The sequence below is a fragment of the Condylura cristata genome, unplaced genomic scaffold, assembly GCF_000260355.1.
Source record: "Condylura cristata isolate star-nosed mole 26May11 unplaced genomic scaffold, ConCri1.0 scaffold00040, whole genome shotgun sequence".
Taxonomy (NCBI): Eukaryota; Metazoa; Chordata; class Mammalia; order Eulipotyphla; family Talpidae; genus Condylura; species Condylura cristata.
In genome coordinates, this window is record NW_004567141.1 from 2349714 (window position 1) to 2369583 (window position 19870).

At 46.2% G+C, this 19870-nt stretch overlaps 1 protein-coding gene across 1 annotated transcript; it reads left to right on the forward strand.

Moving 5' to 3' along the window:
* The first annotated feature begins 1476 nt into the window (after positions 1-1476).
* On the forward strand, positions 1477-2422 carry LOC101635420 (chromosome unknown open reading frame, human C1orf68). The gene has a single exon (XM_004693711.2). The coding sequence runs from the start codon at positions 1477-1479 to the stop codon at positions 2245-2247; it is 771 nt and encodes a 256-aa protein (XP_004693768.1). The 3' UTR covers positions 2248-2422.
* The last annotated feature ends 17448 nt before the right edge of the window (positions 2423-19870 follow it).

Consider the following 19870-nt stretch of genomic DNA (forward strand, 5'->3'; position numbering starts at 1 on the left):
TTTTTTTTTTAACCTCAGTTGTAATCCCCGCAGACTTCCACCAACACTTCACCCCGTACCATCATCATAGTCCCATGGTATTCTTCCCGCTCCAGTTTTGATCCTCACAGTTACTTCTTCTAACTTCTAGGAAACTAGGACTGAATGCGTGAAGAAGGCAGTCGGAATAGTTTATCTCATGTTAAAGAAAATTTGGAATCAAGCAGAGACATGCCCTGCTTCTGACTGGAGAGCCCAGTGTGCTGGGGAGGAATCTCATCAATGTTAGGCCGGCCCTCGTCCTCGTGATCACTGCTTCATTTGGATTCCATTAAATTGCCTCATTGCTCCCCTATAAAAGGTGTCCCCACTGCTAGTTCCTCAGATCACTGCCTTCCAGTCTTGTTCCACTCAGCAAAGCAGGTAAGTCTATGCCTGGGATGGCCTCGGAGATGTTGGTGTGGGGAACGCAGGCAGAGGGGTCGGGACAAGACACAGAGGGTGGCCCCTGAGGAGGCGGATGGGAATACTTGGCAGGAAGCACAGAGCCGGAGCCAGAGGCGAGAGGAACAGATGTGAACTGAGCTGTTTGTCCTGCATGAGAACCGAGCTTATCAGAGAATTGGGTTGCCACTTCTCCATATCTGATTTCATGTATCAGTTCTCTCTTGGGCCCATGAATGAAATGAGGTGATAATCTAGCTAATTCAAAGGGCAAACAGTAGAAATTTAACAACCCCAAATTTAGCTTTGCCAGGCTCTATCAGACTCCAGTCCCATGGACAGGAATTTGCCATCCCTGGTATGCCTGGTTGGGTAGGAGGAAAAAACCAGTCTTGAGAAAATTGGCAGTAAGGGGACATCAGTGGGGATTCTCCCAAGGAGAATTCACAGTGCAGATACTGGTTGTAATTAAGAAGAGAGGAGGCTTGGGGACTTTGTGGGAACACTGCCAGCGTCTTTAATATCCTTGATAGTCCATCGTGGGTAGACACTGAGGTCTAGGGTGAGTGTTGTCCAAGGCACGTGTCAGCAAAGGCCCAGACCTAGGATGCCTGATTCTGAGTACCCCACGTCTGGGGGACCTTCTGGAAAAGGCTACCCACTTGCACACTACTGGGTCCAAAGGGGATACTATAATTTAACCTGGAAACCTCCTCCTTAAAAACGAACAAAAAATATTTATTTATGCATATAGAACTGGAGGGTGGGGTACAGGCCAGAGGTGCAGGTTCAGTGAGAAGATTCACCAGAGACAGAGTGGGGAGCAGAACAGGAAGATCGAGGAAGTACACTGCTGAGGGGAGCAGCGGGTGAGACAGGAGAGGTCTGCCGCGCCATGTGGTCTCCTCCGGGGCAGGCGGGAATCGAACTCATGCTGAAGTGGCTTTAGCTTCTCAGTGCTGTGCTTTAACCTGCTACACCACCAGGAAGGGCCCTGAAGTCTCCTCCTTTTGATGGATCTTTTCTTTTCAGATTGTGCAAAGCCACAGAAAGATGTGTGACCAGCAGAAGCAAGCACAATTCCCTCCATCTTGTGTGACAGGGACAGGATTGGGAGCTGGGCAAAGTACCAAATGTACGTCTGTGAAGTGCCCAGCTCCATGCCAGACTCAAACTGTTGTGAAGTGCCCAGCTCCATGCCAGACTCAAACCTACGTTAAATGCCCAGCTCCGTGCCAGACCCAAACCTACGTGAAGTGTCCAGCACCATGCCCAGCTCCAACTGTTGTGAAATGCCCAGCTCCGTGCCAGACTCAAACCTACGTGAAATACATAACTCCCTGCCAGACGTACGTGAAGTGCCCAGCTCCGTGCCAGACGACTTATGTGAAGTACCCAGTCCCCTACCAGACCCAGACGTACTATGTCCAGTACCCCTCATCTTACCAGACCTACTACGGTCAGGCTACAGCAAGTGGCGCGTCCAGCCAGTGCAGTATTCCTGACCCCTGCTCTGCTCCCTGCTCCACCAGCTACTGCTGCCTGGCTCCCCGGACCTTCGGGGTGAGTCCCCTGCGGCGCTGGGTGCAACGGCCCCAGGCTTGCAACTCGGGATCTTCGGGCTGCTGTGAGAGCTCCGGGAGCTGCGGCTCTGGGTGCTGCCTTTCTCGGGGCTGTGGTTCTGGGGGCTGCGGGTCTGGAGGCTGCAGCCACGGGGGCTGTAGCTCCGGGTGCTGTGGCTCTGGGAGCTGCTGTTTGGGAATCATTCCCATGAGGTCCCGGGGTCCAGCATGCTGTGATCGTGAGGATGACTGCTGCTGTTAAATAAGATGAACTGCTCTACTCCAGAATTCACTGCCCTACTCTACAGCCTGGAACACTCACACCCACCTATAGCCCTGGTGACACAGAATCTCACTGCTTCACCTCTGTGCTTTGCTTCTTTATCAAGGCAGCCTGCCAGAGTTAGTGCAACCCCCCAAACTTTGGCAAGAATAAAGCTCTGAATGTAATTCACGGTGCCTCCCTGTCTGGTTTTTTGGTTCATATTTATGCTTTTCTTGTAGATGTGCTTCTGTCTTCCCCTTTAATTCTTGTTACTCAATGAAAGGGAAGGTCTGTATGGACACGGATAAGCAGACCAAACTGGTGCCATCCTCGCCTGGAATCGCTATGCCTTCTAGGAAGCTGTGAATTAACTTCCCTGTGCGAACAAGCAGAAACAGAGGCTAGGATTTGGGGTGAAGGATTACTTTCTCTGGTCCTCCAATGGTCAGAGGAGAGTGTCAGCCAAGGTGAGGCCCCCAAAACTCAGGCATCACAGCCACCTGAGTTCAGTCCAGATGTCACAGAGACTGTGGAGATAGAGCTACTCAGGACATGAGGCATCCCTGTGCCTGTGAGAGGCTTGGAACCGTGCTGGACTGTATGGGTGATGTTTTCTGAACCAACAGTCTTGTCCCCTGGGGGAATTGTCCAGAACTGCCTTGAGGCAGGCAGTCACTGGCCCTGGGAATTCAGCCCTGGTAGTGCAAGAGATCTCTGGAAGACAGGGAGCCTGGTGGGACAGGGTCTGGCCCCCAGTCCAGTCGCCCTTCTTCATTTGTGTCTTCTACTCCAAGACTTGGCAAGCCTGGGATTGGTGGACTTTTATAAATAGCAGCCATAAGCACACATTAAAAATAGGTGGAGAGGTAAGTGCTGTTAAGAGCAACCATTCAAGGTCTGGTGGGTGATCACAGGAGACAGTACATTTGGGGAAGCAATGTGAGTCACCCCGGGGCCCTCCCAGAGTGACATCTGCTTTACCGTGCCGCCTTGGGACATCTGAAACAGCTGCGGACCCACAAACCATCCTCTGCCTGTCCTCCGTCCAGGCTCCATAACCTTGTGCCCACTCGCTGGACACCCACTCAGAGCTGAGAACAGCCACAGCTGGACCAGGGCACCTGCGGTGAGAGAAATCAAGAGACTGCTTATTTTGCTTTTATATATTTATTATTTAGAAATTAGATCAGTAGCACAAGCTATGGAGAAATTTTATTAGTGCAGATATTTGTGAATAAGAATCAAAAGTTACCTTTTGGTTTCTAACTCCAAGCCCTTTTTTGGAAATGACCACACCGATTGATTATATCCTAGGCATTGTTTATACAAAGACCACACAGAGCTGAAAGATTCCTGGAGCACTCTGTGGTCTAGCATCTGCTGAAAATGGCACCCCCAAAATCCAACTCAGCACTAATGTATCAAAATGCCTTAGGGAATCCATTCTGTAATCCAAGGTATACTTCTAGAGTCCCCAACTCCCCCAGGTGAGTTCTCACTGCGGCCCCTCACTAAACACACCCACCCAAAGCCTCTCTAACATGCTGGTACATGGCATCTTTTATCTCTTTCTCCTCCCTCCTCCTTGGATCTCACTAGCTGCCCTGGGGGACGCAGAGCCTGAGTCCCCTTAGTCTTCTCTACTCTTCCCTGAGTTCTCCACTCCACAGGAATGGACCTGCTCCTTTTTTCCTGCAGCCATTACAGCTTATCTCTAGTCCATTCTATGGACTTTGTACAGAGCGGAAGAAAGGAAATATAAAGTCTTAAAAGTAAGCACCTCCTCGTTGGTAGGGGGTGTGAGCAGCAGAGAGCAAATGCACGCATTAATGAATCTCAACCGATTACACATCTTATCAATTTTGCTTTTTTATTATATAAGATTTCAATGCCTGCAGGGTGAACTGTCTTCATTTAGTAAGTGACCAAAGCACATCAGCTACGGTCAGTGCATGTACCTGGATCGTGTCCTTTTTAACACCCGTCCGCTAATATTTTCACAGCCTGGCTAGTCAATGAGCTATTTAGCTATGTTTCATTGTCCTTTAGATATCTGGTTTCTCTCTGTTTCTCTTTTTATCACTTTCTTTCTCTTTCTGTCTCCATCTCACTCTGTCTCATTACTATACACACTGCAATGAAGGTCTTTTAAAACATGTTTTACTTTACTTTCCTCATTTTTTCAAAGTTCCACAGCCTTACATCCTTGTTAATGTTTTGGCAGTCTAGTGCCCCCTCAGATGTAGCCAAAGTCATTTTTTGACCTGTTGGGTTCGGAGAGCAGGGTCCTTGGGTTCATCTGGGGAAAAGTCTCACCAAAGCTCCTTTGGCAGCGGCAGCAGCAAGTTTCCCAGGGAGCTTCTCCATGAGACAGAGGCATCAATTACATCCAAAAGGGCAGGTTCTTTATAAAAGAAAGAGAATAAAGGACACTTGCAGAGACACAAGTGGGCAGAAAGGGAGCCTGGAAAAGGACAGGTTTGCTGAGCGAGGCCTGCACGGTCATGGTCGCAGGCTGGCGGCTCTGAGGACAGCTGCCCGTGCTGAGCGAGGGCAGGGCAGAGAAGCCACGGCATGGCCACAGTGATGGGGAAAAAGATGTCCTGAGCGAACTCTACAAACACAGGGTTTATGTACTCCACCCCATCCCAGACAAAAGAGATCAAGCCCTGCAAATCCCATAATGTCATCACTGCTGGAGGGAGGATTTCTGGGAACTGAGGGTGGAGCAGCCGGCTTGGTATGTAGCCAGAGACGTGTGGGTCTTGGGGTTGGCTTCTTGGTGGCCTTCAGTGTGCTATTGGGGTTCCAGCTTAGTGGAACTGTTAGGATGCATTCGCCAATTTTTCTCTCTTTCTCCCTGATTTATTCCTTTCTTCATTTCCCCTTTTTGTAAATAAACCTTTTATTAACATTTTTTGTGTGTGCCTGCAGTTGAGTTGCACTATAGCTGTCTTGTAAGTGTACAGGTGAAGACCCACAGTCAGCAGTCAGGCCAAACCCTTTCACATTGGGGTTACCCTGTAATATCAGGTCACAGGCAGGCAGGAGGCTGCTGTCCTAACAGCAGGAGCGAGATGACAGTGAAGGCACCTGAATAGGCCTGGGAGTGCCGAGGGCTGCTGCTCCCCGCCACTGCAGAACTTGCACTGAGATCATTTTCTTGTTAACTTTAAAAAAAAAAAAAGATTTTATTTATTTATACATGCAGAAATGGAGTACAGGCCAGAGGTGCAGGAGCAGTGAGAGGATTCACTAGAGACAGAGTGAGGAGTAGAACACGCAGCTGGAGGAAGCACTGCTGAGGGGAGCAGCGGAGGGACAGGAGAGGTCTGCTGCGCCATGTGGGTCAGCTCTGGGGCCAGGGATCGGCCAGGCTAGGGATCAAACTGGCACTGGGGCAGTCACAGCCTCACAGCACAGCACTCCAACCAGCTGCGCCACCAGGGAGGGCCACACTGAGATCATTTGCATCTCTTTGGGATGGGCTCATTCCTTTGTGGATTGGCTTGTTGTTGATTTTGAATAAGTAGAATTTGGGAAGGACCACAGATTCTATAGGGCCCCCACCCCACCCATATCCTCGCCTCTGTGTGTGCACCTCTGATAACAGTCTGGCTCTGTGCCTGCACCTAGGTGCCTGAAGATTTTTCATTTCTGTAGCTGGTTTAACAACTATGCTAATCACTTCTCTCTCACCTCCAGGCAGCTTGTGAGCCAGGTTTCGGTTCTCCTGGTACCTCTTGTCCAAGTTTTTTCACTCTTAACCTCCATCACAGTCACTGTAGCTCTCCCTCCCCCCAGCACCCATAGTCCTCCACTGTAGTCCCTGCTCTCACCCCTCCCTGTTCTCTCCCTTCTCTCTTTGAATATTTTAAAGTGTCATACTGAAACAGGACACACTTACAGAGAAGTACACGGTAAGTATATTATCAAAGCCGCTACTCAAGCCCCAGAAAGTGAATGTCATATTGAAACAACTAAATGAAAGTCCCTGCTCCTTGTGAAGCAGGGGGCCGAGTTTGGAGGCATAAGATGGGGTCAAAGAGAACTATCTTTCTGTAGCTACAGGAACATCAGGGGAACACTGCTTGTGTGTTAGGTGTTTGCATAGAAAATCTGATGTAAGAGCTCAGCAGCTGAGTTTTCAAGACATAAAGGGTGAGGGCCCAGGGATGCCTTCCAGTGAACCCCAAGGCACAGTGGCAGAGACCCCACACAGGCTACTGGAGATTGACCAGCATGAGACCAGGATGTGAAAAGCCACCAGGAACCTGGTGGGCCTGGGAGGTCTAGAAGTAACTTGTAATCTGTGAATTATGCTTATTGTGCCTGAGACTGTGCCACTTCAGAGACCGCTGGAGTGGCGAGACCGCTAATTAAGTGCATCACAGCCGGCCTTGGGGCCTAGGCACTGTGGTGTGTGGACTGGGGGCGCAGCTACTGTCTGGTCCACCGCTGATTAAGGGCTCCCAAGCTGGCCTGGCAGTCCAGTGGGTATTTTTACTGAACAGTTACTTAGCATTGATTTTGTTCCAGACACCTTCTCTACCATGTTGGAGTGTACGACTGAGCTGGAGAAAAGGCAACCAAATAATCCAGACACCTGATGCAAAGATGTACCTGACAGGGCTATGAAGGAGGGAAGCCAGGGCCCTGACAGTCTGCAGCATGCACCTTTTATCTAGTCTGAGAGGGCAGGAAAGACATCCTGAGAAAGTGCAACTGGATCCCAGGTTTGAGGGGGAGTTAATTACAGCATCTAGGGAAGACCGAGGCAGAGCCAGGGCAGGCCTCTGTGGGAGGAGGAGGAAGCCTGACAAGGGTGGGGAGCCCACAGGAGGGGAGAGGAGAGGATATGGCAAAAGGAGCAGGGGTCTGGGGCCCCACGAAGGATGCGCTGACCTCAAATGGATGGCTTGAAAAATGTTTATAGATTATTCACTTTCAGGACTTTTTATTTCCATTAAAAAGTTATCCTGTTATCCTATTTTTTTAAAATTCAGAAAATCTCAATGTCAAATTTCTTATGTAGATTAACTCCGATTTCCTGCTTCCTGCTCTCCTTTCAGTACTGGAGGGGCCTTACTGTAAAGGGTGAAAAGGTAAGGTAGCCCAGCACAGTAGTCAGCCCTGGGGAGGCTCTGTGGGCAGGTTGCCATGCCAGTCTCCTGGAATTTGCCATGTGTCCCTACAATTTTTCTGGGATAGAAAAATCTACTGAGTAGAACCTACATCCTAGTGTACAATAGTTTTTTGCTTTCTTTTTGAGAAAAATGCCTATGTCAAAATTACTGACAAGTAAATTCAGTACATACAAAGAGATTTCATACTATTTCCCCAAATAAGTAAATAAACATATAATCGTACACACCTAAATATCTTATAACACATCTCTATTGTGTATGACTATGTATCCAATAAAGAAGAATGGTACAAATCTATTTTTGATGCTTATAAGGAACTGCAGAGGGCATTACCTTTTTTAATTATCAAGGACCTACTGTGTGCTGGACCTTCTGTGTTCTGGACCTCCAGCATGCTGGACCTACTGTGTGCTGGGCACTGTGCTGACCACTTTACATGTGATGCTTCTTTAATCTGTGCAGTAAGATGACAGAAGTAATTTACCAGGCAGGCTTGAGGGGAGTCACTGCCTGTGCTGAGGTAAGATCAGGGACTTCTAATAGACACATTGGATTGCCACCCTTGTAACTTTAGCAAATTATATTATCCCTTCACTCAGAGGGAGTATGCCTCAAAAAACTGCTGCTTACAATGGAGCCTAGAACAATACATTAACCCATTTTCATGTCCCTGATCAGAGGCTCATTGGCAGTAAATCTGTAAGGTGACTTGGACATGAGGTGAAATATAATCACATCAGATGAAAAGTATTAAGGAATGCTCATGGCTTGATATTTTATAGTTGATATTTTATAGTTCTGGAATAAAATGCAAAGAGAAGGTTTTCTTTATGGATTAAAAAGTCTAAAAAATGCAACTTGACGTTACAGACGACTGGTCTCCCAGTTTCTCCCCTCAGTTCTCTCCCATTTTGTCACGGTTCTTTTTGTAACACTGAATAAACCACTTCACCTCTTTGGGACTCAGCTTCCTTCTCTATAAAATGAAGAAGTGGGTGAAATAATTTCTAGGGTCCTCTCTAGCTCTGATCACCTGCACTTCCAATTCTTTGAATTTTCCTGGAAGGTCAGAGAGAATCTCTTTCCAAGAAAATGGAAATCAGGCAGTGATTTTGATGGCCACCCCACTGCATTCTTTAAAGGGGTACAGAGAGCGAGGCACCCAGATAACAGCTCCTGTCCTGGACCCCATGCTTGGCAAGAAGGGGAAATCTAGGCCAGGTCCGCAGGCTGGGGAAAATGTCACAATCGGCTGTTCATTCTTTGGTGTGGTGTCAGCATCCCCACCTTGTTGATGGCTGTTGGTGACCTGATTAGTAAGTTGCTGTTTAAGGCAGGTGGGTGTTGGAGTGGGCTGGGCTGTCAGGAGAAAAGGAGGCAGCAAAATAGTATGGATATCTCCACAGGGCAGAAAGAGGCAGACGAGATAGGCAGAATGTGATTCATAGACTCAGAGTTCCTCGTGCTGTACATGTGGATGTACGCTGGGCATCTTAACCTGCAGGAGCTGGACAGCTGCAGGAGCTGGACCCAGGCCCCGCTGGGACTGACATCCTCAGAGCCCTGCACAGGGCGGGACTCCAGATGCTTTTATCAAATTAAGAAATGCATCCTCCTCATCCGTGTGTCTAGCCTATGGTCATTTCCTGTAATGTCTGAGTCCAGTCTGATTACCCAGGGAACACTAGGGAAGACTCATCAGTATAGCTTCTATGGACTTCCAGGCAGAAAAACGTCATGCCATGTGCTATCGACTGCCCACTGCACTGGTCTGGGTGCTAAGCCTTCCGCACACCACACCTCCAACCACCAGACTCAGCCTCCTGCACAAGCTCCTTACTCTACCTGCTTCATTTTTCTTCGACCATTTTGTTACAAGTGATGTTACATCTTCATGTATCACGTTGCCTTTTCATTAAATTAAAAGTACCCTGAAGGCAAGGGCTTCCTGTACCTTATTTATGATTGTGTTGTCCAATGCCTAGAACTATGCCTGAGAGGTAGTTCTTACATATTTATTGGAAGAATGGTTGGTTTTTATTTAATCCCCATATTTACCTAAGAGAGAGATATATTTTCCTTCATTTTCTGACAGCGGTGCCTCTCCAGGTGAAAAAGAGGGAGGTACAATATTTTTCTTCATTTTCTGTCGGTGGTGCCTCTCCAGGTGAAATAACCTGCTGAAAGTCACAGCAATGGTGGCTAAGATATTAATCCTATCTTACTTAGGAAGCTTTGCTCTAAGCCAGTATGTGTTTCTGCCTTCTACCCTAGAGCAGGAATTTCCACAAGGGAAGGACTTCAATGGTTCCACGTGGTTGAAATCTAAGAAGTCTCCTATCAAAGACTGTATCTCTCATCTTCCACCTTTCCTTGCTCTGTGTCCTTTGCTCCCAGAGTCTCCTTTTACATACTACTAGTAATGATAACTAAAAAACTGCAATGTAAAGTAGTTTCCACTTGGTTTAAATTACAAAGGATTTTTAAGTCTGTTCTCTCGTTTTGAAAGCAAATTTACGCAACACTAATTATGTCATCACTGCTCCAACATAACAGATGCAGAAACTGAGGTTCAGAGGGGTGAAGTGACTTGTTCCAGACCCCAAGTATAGGGGGGTATTGGGGTGGGGTGGGACCGTAAGTGAGAGATCTGCATGGAGCAGCAATTCCATTCTCAGAGAGCTGTTAGCCCCAAGTTCTCCCATTTCCTGTGTCCTCTTTTAGTCATGTTTGCCCCACCCCCCTGGAGTGTCCTGTTCCTCTAGTCATATGACAATCTTTAGGATAAACCTATCTTTCATCCACACAACTGGGCCCCGGGGCTGGTGCAGGCAGGAGACAGGCGTGTCAGACTCTGGCTTTCCATGCCCTTCCCTCTTCTCTTCTTCCAACAAATGTTCTGAGAGTGAAGAGATCACTGAAATGCTGAAGAATGACTGGCCGGCATGGGGAAGACTGAATGAGCATCAATCAGCCTGTTTCCTGGTGATGGGAAATCCGACATGGGGCTGACAGAAGGGCCCATGTGGGAGATGGTTTGCATCTTTGATAGGAAGTCGCAGTAGCAAGAGGGAGCTTTCCTGCAGTCAGTTTGCTTCTTATCATTTCCATTTCCTTTATGGTCATATTCACAAAGGCCTCAGTGACTGCAGGGAGGAGGCTCTGAAATCAGGCAAAGGGCTGGTGTGCACGTCATCTGTGTGCTGACGGCTTTTCCCCTTCCGCCCAGGTTTCCTGCCTTCCTGTCTGCCATGTCTTGCCAGCAGAGCCAGCAGCCGTGCCAGGCCCCTGCCCAGGGTCCTGCCCCTAAAGGCGCCCCCTGTTGTCCTCCCAAGTGTGCCTCTGGGTGCCCCCCACCATGCCCCACCCCAGGTGCCCCTGCAATGCCCTGCTGTTGCTCCAGCTCTGTGGGCTTCTGCAGCTGTGGGTGTGGGTGTCCCTGTAGCCTTGGGTGTGGGTGCCATTGCATCTGTGGGTGTCGGTGCGGCTGTAGCTGTGGGTGTCGTTGTGGCTGCCCCTGTGTGTGTGGGGGCCGCTGCAGCTCTGGGACGGGGGGCTTCCCTGGCTCTAAGGGGGGCACTGCTGCCTGAGCCACCTCATACCCCTCAGCTGCTGTGGCAGTGGCATGGGCAGCAGTGGGGGGCTCCAGGCATCTCTGGGGGGCTGCTTCTGCCCTCGACCATGAGGCCTTCAGACCAGCATGCCTGAAGCATCTTTGTGCCAACAGCAGCCCCAGCCGACTGCTTCTCCCTCCGTGTCCTGTGTCTGAGGGGCTCCGCTGTCCAGTGAAACCACGAGGCTTCTGCTCCCGTCTTCTGTGTCCCAAAATGATAAAGCCTCCCCCGTTCCCCGCACTGCCCGCTGCCTCCTGCTTATGTCTGTCAGTGCACACTGAGGTCAGTGTACACTGAGGTCAGTGTTAGCAACTTGGGGTCCAGGAGTAAGGGAAACCTGGTCATCTGTGCCCACAGGTGTCCCCAGGGAGACGCTGGATAAATTTCCCTGCACACAGAGAGGTCCTCAAGGGTCCAGTTTCCAAACTGGATGATTTTGTTCTCTTGAGAAACCTGAAATCATTTCAATTATTCTCTTGTATTTGCAAATTACAAATACATAGATGTTGCTAATAGTCAACACGACATTAAATGTTTATAAGTATTCTTCAAAATTGTGAAAAATGACACCAAATAAAACCTTGCATGGACTGTGATGAAACTTTCAAAGTGAGAATCTTCATGAAGTAAACTGAATACTTGCCAACAATACTTTGCATTTTACTTCTTTGAATATGACCTGAGGAGAAAGTCTAGGCATACAAACTATAAGGAGATGCAGGGATTATATAGGATTAACTGGGTGGGGCCTAAATCCACTCACACAGGTAGTTACAATGACTGCTTCCTTAATGGCTTAGGTTGTTGGAAATAGGACTTCAAGTGAAGAGCATTAGGAAAACAAGTTTTGAATAGGCTGACTGATATACAGTATTCATTTCTTTCTTTTTTTTTTTTTTATTTTTGCGTACAGGCCAGAGGTGTGGGAGCTAAGAGGTTTCACCAGAGACAGAATGGGGAGCAGAACAGGGAGATCTACTGAAACATACTGCTGAGGTGATCAGCAGCACCAGGTGGGTTAGCTCCCTGGTTGGAAATTGAACTAGGCTTTAGCAGTGATAATGCTGAGACTTAACACCTAGGCCACCAGGGAGACCCAGAATTGTTCATTTCTTATGACATCATTCTTGTAACAATATTACTAACCTTCTAAATAAAGACACTCAAACACTTGTAATAATGAATAATAATTTCTATTCAGTTCTTCATTTTGGACCTTCTTCTAATAATCCAGTTGTGGTGGCTGGTGGGACAGCCGATTCCCACAGCACAATGGGAGCCAAATGAGACAGAACACCCCTCATCACAGGGTACTCCCAGCTGCACCTGCTGATGGATAATGCAGCCTGCTGATGGACCTCACATGTGCCTCTAACAGGGATGTGGGAGGAAAGTGGAACCCCTGGAAAACCCTCAGACAGGGAGAAATGCAAACTCACACAGTTGGACTGTTTCTTCCCCATCAAGGTTATGAACAAATGATTTTGGTCCTGATGTGTGGACAGAAACGCAGCACATTTCAGACACACATGCACACCACATAGAGAGGAAGTCAGCATGGGAGTTATGCAGAGCTGAGACAGTGTCAGTGTTACAGGGCACCCCAGTGTGAACTGAGCCGCCTGTCTGGGGCCTCACACGCATACTTAAAATTCAGTTGTACTGCAGGCACACACAAAAGGGTCAATAATGGGTTTATTTACAAAAGGGGAAAAGAAAAGGAAACAGAAAGGGAAAAGGGAACGAGAGAGGGATACAAAGTAACTGGAATATCTTACAGGCTGAGCTGACTTGGAGCTCTGGTAACAAACTAACTGAAAGCCAGGAGTCAGGCGGTCCCAAGACGGTTTTCCAGGGCAAGAGAGAGTTGGACAAAATGGCTCCCTATTTATCCCCCAAAGTCCCAGAATGCCTGCTTAGCTCTGCCCTTGGGTCCTTGCAGTTCTCTCGCTGGTACTGCTGGGAGTTGTAGTTTCCAATCACTGGAGTAGGGGGTGGAGTTCAGAAAGCTGGAGTAGGGGGTGGAGTCCACAAAACTCTGCAGAGTTCCTTTAGGACATCCTTCCCCTTAACATCAGGACAAGCCATGTGCCTGCTCAGCAGAGGCTGGAGAGGCCGGAGGGATGGGCCAGGGCTGGGCAGCTTCCTTCCTTCCTGGAGTTTGGCCTAGTAATTAGGAACTAGACTTCAGGTTCCAGAACTTTGGGGGAATTTTTGTTGTGTCTAGCCATTGGATTGGTAGTTACTTGTTAGTGTAGGCACTGGACACACAGCATATATAATCACACAATAAATGTAGTAAAAGAATTAAGTCATTTCTAATCAAACCCATACAAAGTGATTCCCTAATACTCAAGTTCTATAAGGTGCAAAGGGTGGGGCTTGGAGGAGACTACATATATTTACTATTTACCTATATAGAAATAAAATGGGATACGGGTGAACACATATGGAAAGATAATACTTTGAATGGAGAAGAACCGTGAGAGGATGATTGATGGAAGACCTGTGATTAGACAGACCATTATCAAGATCCTCATTTTCACTTAGGCGACTTCTCCTTTTCTTTTATATTACTAAAAGTAGTGAATATATGGGTGAATTAACCAACTAGCTGACCAAATTAATTGCCCCACGAATGGCACATGGTGAGTGTGACAAGACTCAACAGTTGAGGTGCAAGTGCTCCTTCCTTTCCATTGGGTACATCAAAGTGGGTGCCTATAATGCAAGCTGGAGAGGAAGAAGCAGTTGAGCGAGATGCATGGTCTTCCCTTGGGGTGAAGCTGTCAGTGCTCCCCAAGGCTCACCCCACCCCTGGATAATGTTCACAGGTTTCGGTGATATAAGGCCAGGCAAGGCTGTCAGAAATCAGACTCATGTGTGCCTTGGTGGCCACAGATGTCCAGTTCTTAAGGCTGCCACCTGTGGCAGCCTGTCCATCATGCTTAATCAGCTGAAGTTTGCCCAAAGCGTTTGCTGTGTTCTGGAGGAGCAAGCTGTCTCCCATGTGGGGCTCTGAGAATTCTTGCCAGGTGATGAAGATTCCACATACAAATTTGAAGTTTCCCTCATGAGCCCATTTCATAAGCTATCAGAAGAAATCCTGGCAGCAGACAGGGCAGCTAACCAGCATACAAGCGCAGGGAGAGGTGAGGGCTGACACCTGCAGGCCACAGAGCCTTGGCCTGGGAAGGGCCCCAGCACCACTCTGGTGGTCACCACTCTGGTGGTCACAGCTCTGGTGGTCACTGCTCTGGTGGTCACCCCCGACAGCTCAGAGCAGGCTCAATGTCTGCTAAGCCTGGTTTGCAAAATTCCTACCTACCAAATAAACAATGTCTGCTTCAAAGTGTTTTTTAATTTGTCTGTCAAAACTGGTGTCTGCAGATGGTTTCATGAATTCTTGTCAAATTCCAAAAATTAGAGTGCAGTAGTGTTGAAAGCTGAAGTGATGGTGGAATTTGTTTCTAAGTTAAATGTTTTCTGCTATCTTATCAGGGAGTTAAATGTCCATGTTTAAAATGCTATTTGGGGTCCTCCCCAGTGGTACAACTGGTTAAAGTGAAGCACTATGAAGCTATCGCAGACACTGTAGCATGAGTTCTATTCCCAGCCGGGGGGGGGGGTGACCCACATGATGTGGCAGACCTCTCCTGACCGGTTTGCTGTTCTCCTCAGCAGTGTATTTCAGTTGATCTGCCTGTTCTGCTCCCCACTGTGTCTCTGGTGAATCTTATCACCTCCACACCCCTGGCTTATACCCCAGTTTTGTGTCTATAAATCTTTAAAAATAAAATAAGAGAATATAAAATACTGTTTGCTATAATAGATTAAAATTAATGCTGTGGGGCTTCCCTGGTGATGCAAGGGGTTAAAATAGCAGCACTCTGAAGCTGTCCATAGTCACAGCAGCACGAGTTCCATCCCCGAACAGGGGTTGACCCACATGGCACAGCAGACCTCTCCTGTCTCGCCCACTGCTCCCCTCAGCAGTGTATTTCAGTTGATCTGCCTGTTCTGTTTCCAACTCTGTCTCTGGTGAATTCTCTCACCACCTCTGCACCTACATCCCAGATCCTGTATGCATAAATAAAAAATCTTAAAATAAAATAAATGCTGTGGACAAGGAAGAGTGCAGAAACTAGCCCTATGAAACCTCCAGCTTCACTGGGGGAATGCCATGTTCTGCTGGCTTTCTCTCGAGTGGTGTTTATAGAAGTTGGTGGGAACAAATTTAAATTGAATTTTGCTTAAGATGTGAGTGATATTCTAACCCTTTGTTGTGATTATATGCAGACAAAATGACAGTGAACTAGTGCTCACATTTTTAGACTTAGTCCAATATTCCACTTATATAACTTACTTCTGAAAAGACAAATTTTAATAACCACCTATTTTAGGAGACTTGAGTAAACCCACTACCAGACTTATGTAAATGAAACATCCTCATTAACCTGGTCTCCACAGTGCCCTGGAAATCACTGTGAAGGCTGCTCACCTAATCCATCTCCTTGAGCTATGTAGAACCCTTGGTTCTGTGCAAAGTGGTCAGTAATGATATTTAAACAGGTGGAGATTGAAATTTGAGAAGGAAATTATTACCCTTAGGGATCAAGCCACTGAGCAATGTTCTGGATAGGGAAGTCAATGGCATCAGATGCCTTCCAAATGTGAAGAAAAAAAATGTATGTCCACTTTGATCAAAATTTCAAATACTGTGTCTGTTACACAATCTGTCACACCATTAGGAACCTGGAGAAAATAAAGTTGGCTTATTGAAAAGTAGATCAGACCCTCCCTGGTGGCACAGCGGGTTAGGACGCAGCACAGCAAGTGAGCCGTAGCTGCTTCAGTTTGCTCCCCCGCCGGGAGATGACCCACATGGCGCGGCAGACCTCTCCTGACCTGAACGCTGCTCCCCTCAGCCGTGTACTTCATTGATCTGCTTGTTCTGCAGATCTGCTCCCCACTCTGTCTCTGGTGAAGCCTCTCACTGCCCCTGCACCTCTGGCTTGTACCCCAGTTCTGTGTGAATGCATGCATACATGCATCCATCCATCCATCCATAAAAAAGAAAGGACCAGTCATGTCAGGTTAACCCATTTGCAGACCCAGAGGCTACTAATCAAGCCATGTAGTGGGGGCATCAGCACAAGTTCCCCACTTTGTATCTAACCATAAGTGTCTGCAGTTATTTTTCACATTGCTGGTCAACCTACCCTCAAAAACCCTTACCAGGGTTTTTACAGTACACATAGCACCATCAACTGCTGAATTGATAGTTTGCCTCATATGTTTCAGTAGACTAGGTTTCTGTTTCCCGGGTGAGTTTGAGTGTGTTGAAAATAGAGAGGAATTGGCTGAATCCTTACTAATCCTCAGATTGCTTATTTAAAGAGTTAATTCCAAAATCTAATTGCTGTGTCCTTGAACCAATTCTTCTATTTTATTTAGGGGTTTTCAAATGCCCAGTTAAATGTTCTTTAGCAAATATGTAGGCTCAAAACTTTCTGAGACCTAAATCAAACTAAGAAAAATCTAAAACCATAAATTTTGATGTGTGTAGAGGGTTTTTGACTAAAGGAGTAAGTGCTTACTAAACTAACACTCTGTGACTTTTCTGACTCTACAATCTAAGGTCTTATATAAGAAGTATGTTGTATGTATTGATTCATTTAATCTTCTGAATTAGTTCTCATATCTCTTTAAAATGAGTAGGAGTGCAAATTTCCCTAAAAAAAAATAACATTTCATGTTCTTTGGCTAGGTGCCTAGGAGTTTATTACGATGCTACTGACAATAGCCAAGCGCTGGTAGCAACTTAAGTGGTCAAATATAAGTGAGTGGGTCAAGAATATGTGATATATATATATATACAAACACATGTGGGACACATACCCACACAACTACATATGCATACCCACATGATGGAATACTACTCAGCAATCAAAAAGACAAACTGGTGCCATTTGCAGCACCATGAATGGAACCAGAAGGGATTATGCTAAGAAAATAAGTCAGGAGAATGATAAATACTGTATGGTATCACTTACATGTGGAATCCAGAGAAACCAAACTAAGGATCAGATTAAGCCAAACTCAGAAACTTTTGAGCAATGACTATAGAACTGAGGCATTCCAAGGGGGAGAGGAAAAGACAGGGGCAAGCGCAAGGTGTGAGGGAGAACAGTGGGCCATGGTGGTGGTCTATGGGTGCTCTGGTGGCTGGAGCACTATGGAAAGATCCCCTGAAGGATGAGGTATCCTACAATTCCAAAACACAAGCAAGGATGGAAGCCAATATTCCCTCAGTAATATTTTAAAGTGATAAAATGACTATGGATAGGATAATAAAGTTTTATTCTCAGTTAACACAAAAACTTCAGGAACAGGTTTATTTCCCTGCAGCAGTTCTTTGTCATTACCATCATGATTAAATTGATGTTCATCTTTAATGTCAGCATCATCAGCTTAAAATGGATACACCCATCAATGACCTAGGTCCTTTGTACCAACCTCCATAACTTATCCACCCATGTTAATCACTTCATTTCTTAATTATATAATGTATTTACAATCACTTTTATACATTTCAGGTTCCATTGACACTTTCTTAATGGAATAAAAACTTGTTCTTTTGTAAGCCTGAAGAGATAGTAATATTCTGCCTTTTTTAATCTTTCAGATTAGAAACAAACTTTAAAATCTATCATCAAGAACTGAGGTATCCAAGTGGGTGGGAGGTGGAGAGGTGAGAACAGGGCAGGGAGCGAGCACAGTGGACTATGGAGGACTATGGGTGCTCTGGTGGTGGGTGCTAAGGGCTGCACCAGAGGGGGAAATCTTATACTTTGAAACACCAGCAACAAGGATGTGAATCAACGTTATTTTCATTAAAAAATGTAATATATATATATGCATATATACATATATATACATATGTGTGTGTGTGTGTATGTATGTATAAATGTCCTTCAGCTCCTTTCTCCAGATTAATCTCTAGTGTATTTTCCCAACAGTACATTGGGTAAACAGTATACACATATACATATGTCCTGTTTCACACTTCGCATTTTATACTTGACACTATGTATTGGAGAGCACTATATAATGATACATAAAGAGATGTTAATTTATGAGATAGATTCCTAGACATGAAATTGCTGGATTAAAGATTATATTTTTTGTAATTCTAATGGATATTTCCAAAACTCCCTGCAAAGGACAATTTATATCCCACATCAATGTGTGAGAGTAACTGTTTCCCCACATCCTCACCAGCACTGTGTTAATTTTTTTTTAATTTTGCCAGATGAAAACACTGTCATATCAGTGTAATGAAAACAGTTTCCTTTATTAGAAATGATCGTGAGCATCTTTGCAACTATAAAAATATAAGACAACAAATTAATGAACCCTTTCTTAATAGCTTTTGACATAGGTAGAAAAGCCTTCCCCAAACTTAGATTGTCTTATTGTCCCATTTTAGATACTTATACATAAATATTTGAAAAAAAAGTAACTATTTGATCTAAAGTAAACTGAACTAAAAACATTTCAAAGCTTCATTTTCTGGAAAAAATGTAGTTTCTATGACTTGACACTTTATTCTTTCACTAGTAGAATGATTAAATAATTACTTCTGTTCTTATATCTGCTGTGAAATCAGTCTCTCTGCGGTCACTACTGCTGTCCTAATGCCAAATAGAGTGGCCCACTTGGGGTTGGAAGATGATGATAACCTTAGACCTCTCTTGAAATCGAAAATTAAGCAGTTTTTCTGAAAACGCTTGTCCTTTCTTAGTTAGAGTTGACCAGCCCCATGCAGCATCCGCTTTCTTTCATCTGCCGCCATGACAGCCTGTTGGTGCCCCAGGCTCTCTTTGGTGTGATGATTAAGATGACTGTGTCCTTGACGGAGAATCAGCTAGGTGCCGTCTCCTCTTGCGTCTGAGATGATCCCCAAGGTTTGGGTCTCCAAGGCTGATGCTCGGTAGAATCCCCCTGTCTCCTTGTGTGTCTTCCCCACTGACCTGAGAACGCTCCCAGACAGGGGTAATTTTCCTTGCATTTTGAGTACTTGGAAGAGTGTCTGTTTTAATGGCAACCACATATACCTCTGCTTGTCTAAATTCTCATGTGTCCATCGATCACAATATATATTTTCTCTAACCAAGTATTTCCACTGTTACATTTCCTACTGGCCTTAATGGAGTTTCAAGTTCAATAGAATGCCCCATGACTAAATGGCAGCATTGTGACTTATCTAGGGCCATCCTAGCCACATTCCTTTGTCATTTGATGACTCTTTGTGACCCTGCAACCCCTCAGGCTGTCTTCTGGCCTTGCCTCTTTGCCTGGGAGTCCTTCCAGTCAGTGACCTCGGGTGCATGCCTTTCCTGGGTGGCTTACACACAACCCCATGCACCTGACTATCATTCTCTTGGCTTGTGCTCTTATGACATTGAGAGATCACAGCCTTCAGGTGGTGTCCCCTTTGACCCAGTGCATGCCATCATTAGGAAACCTTTATGCCCCAAGAGTGGATTGGTGCTGAGTTACAAACTTCTGTTGCGACTCTAATGCTCACCTGCTGTTCATTGTTCAGTAAATTGGGATCGTGAGCCCATTTCCCCCTTCACTGTACTGTTCCTGGAACTCAGAGGGAAACGGAGGTGGAAAAAGTCCTGAACAGACTCTGTTCTCCAGATTCTCCCTGAAAGACAGACAGCTATCCAACTGGACACAGTGCTGTTTGGAGTAAGAGTTGTTAGAGCCACACAAGGTCGAGGGGCCCGCTGCTAGCATAGAGTGATTCTAGTGCATTGTGCACATGTATTTCTTCAGGGAACTACA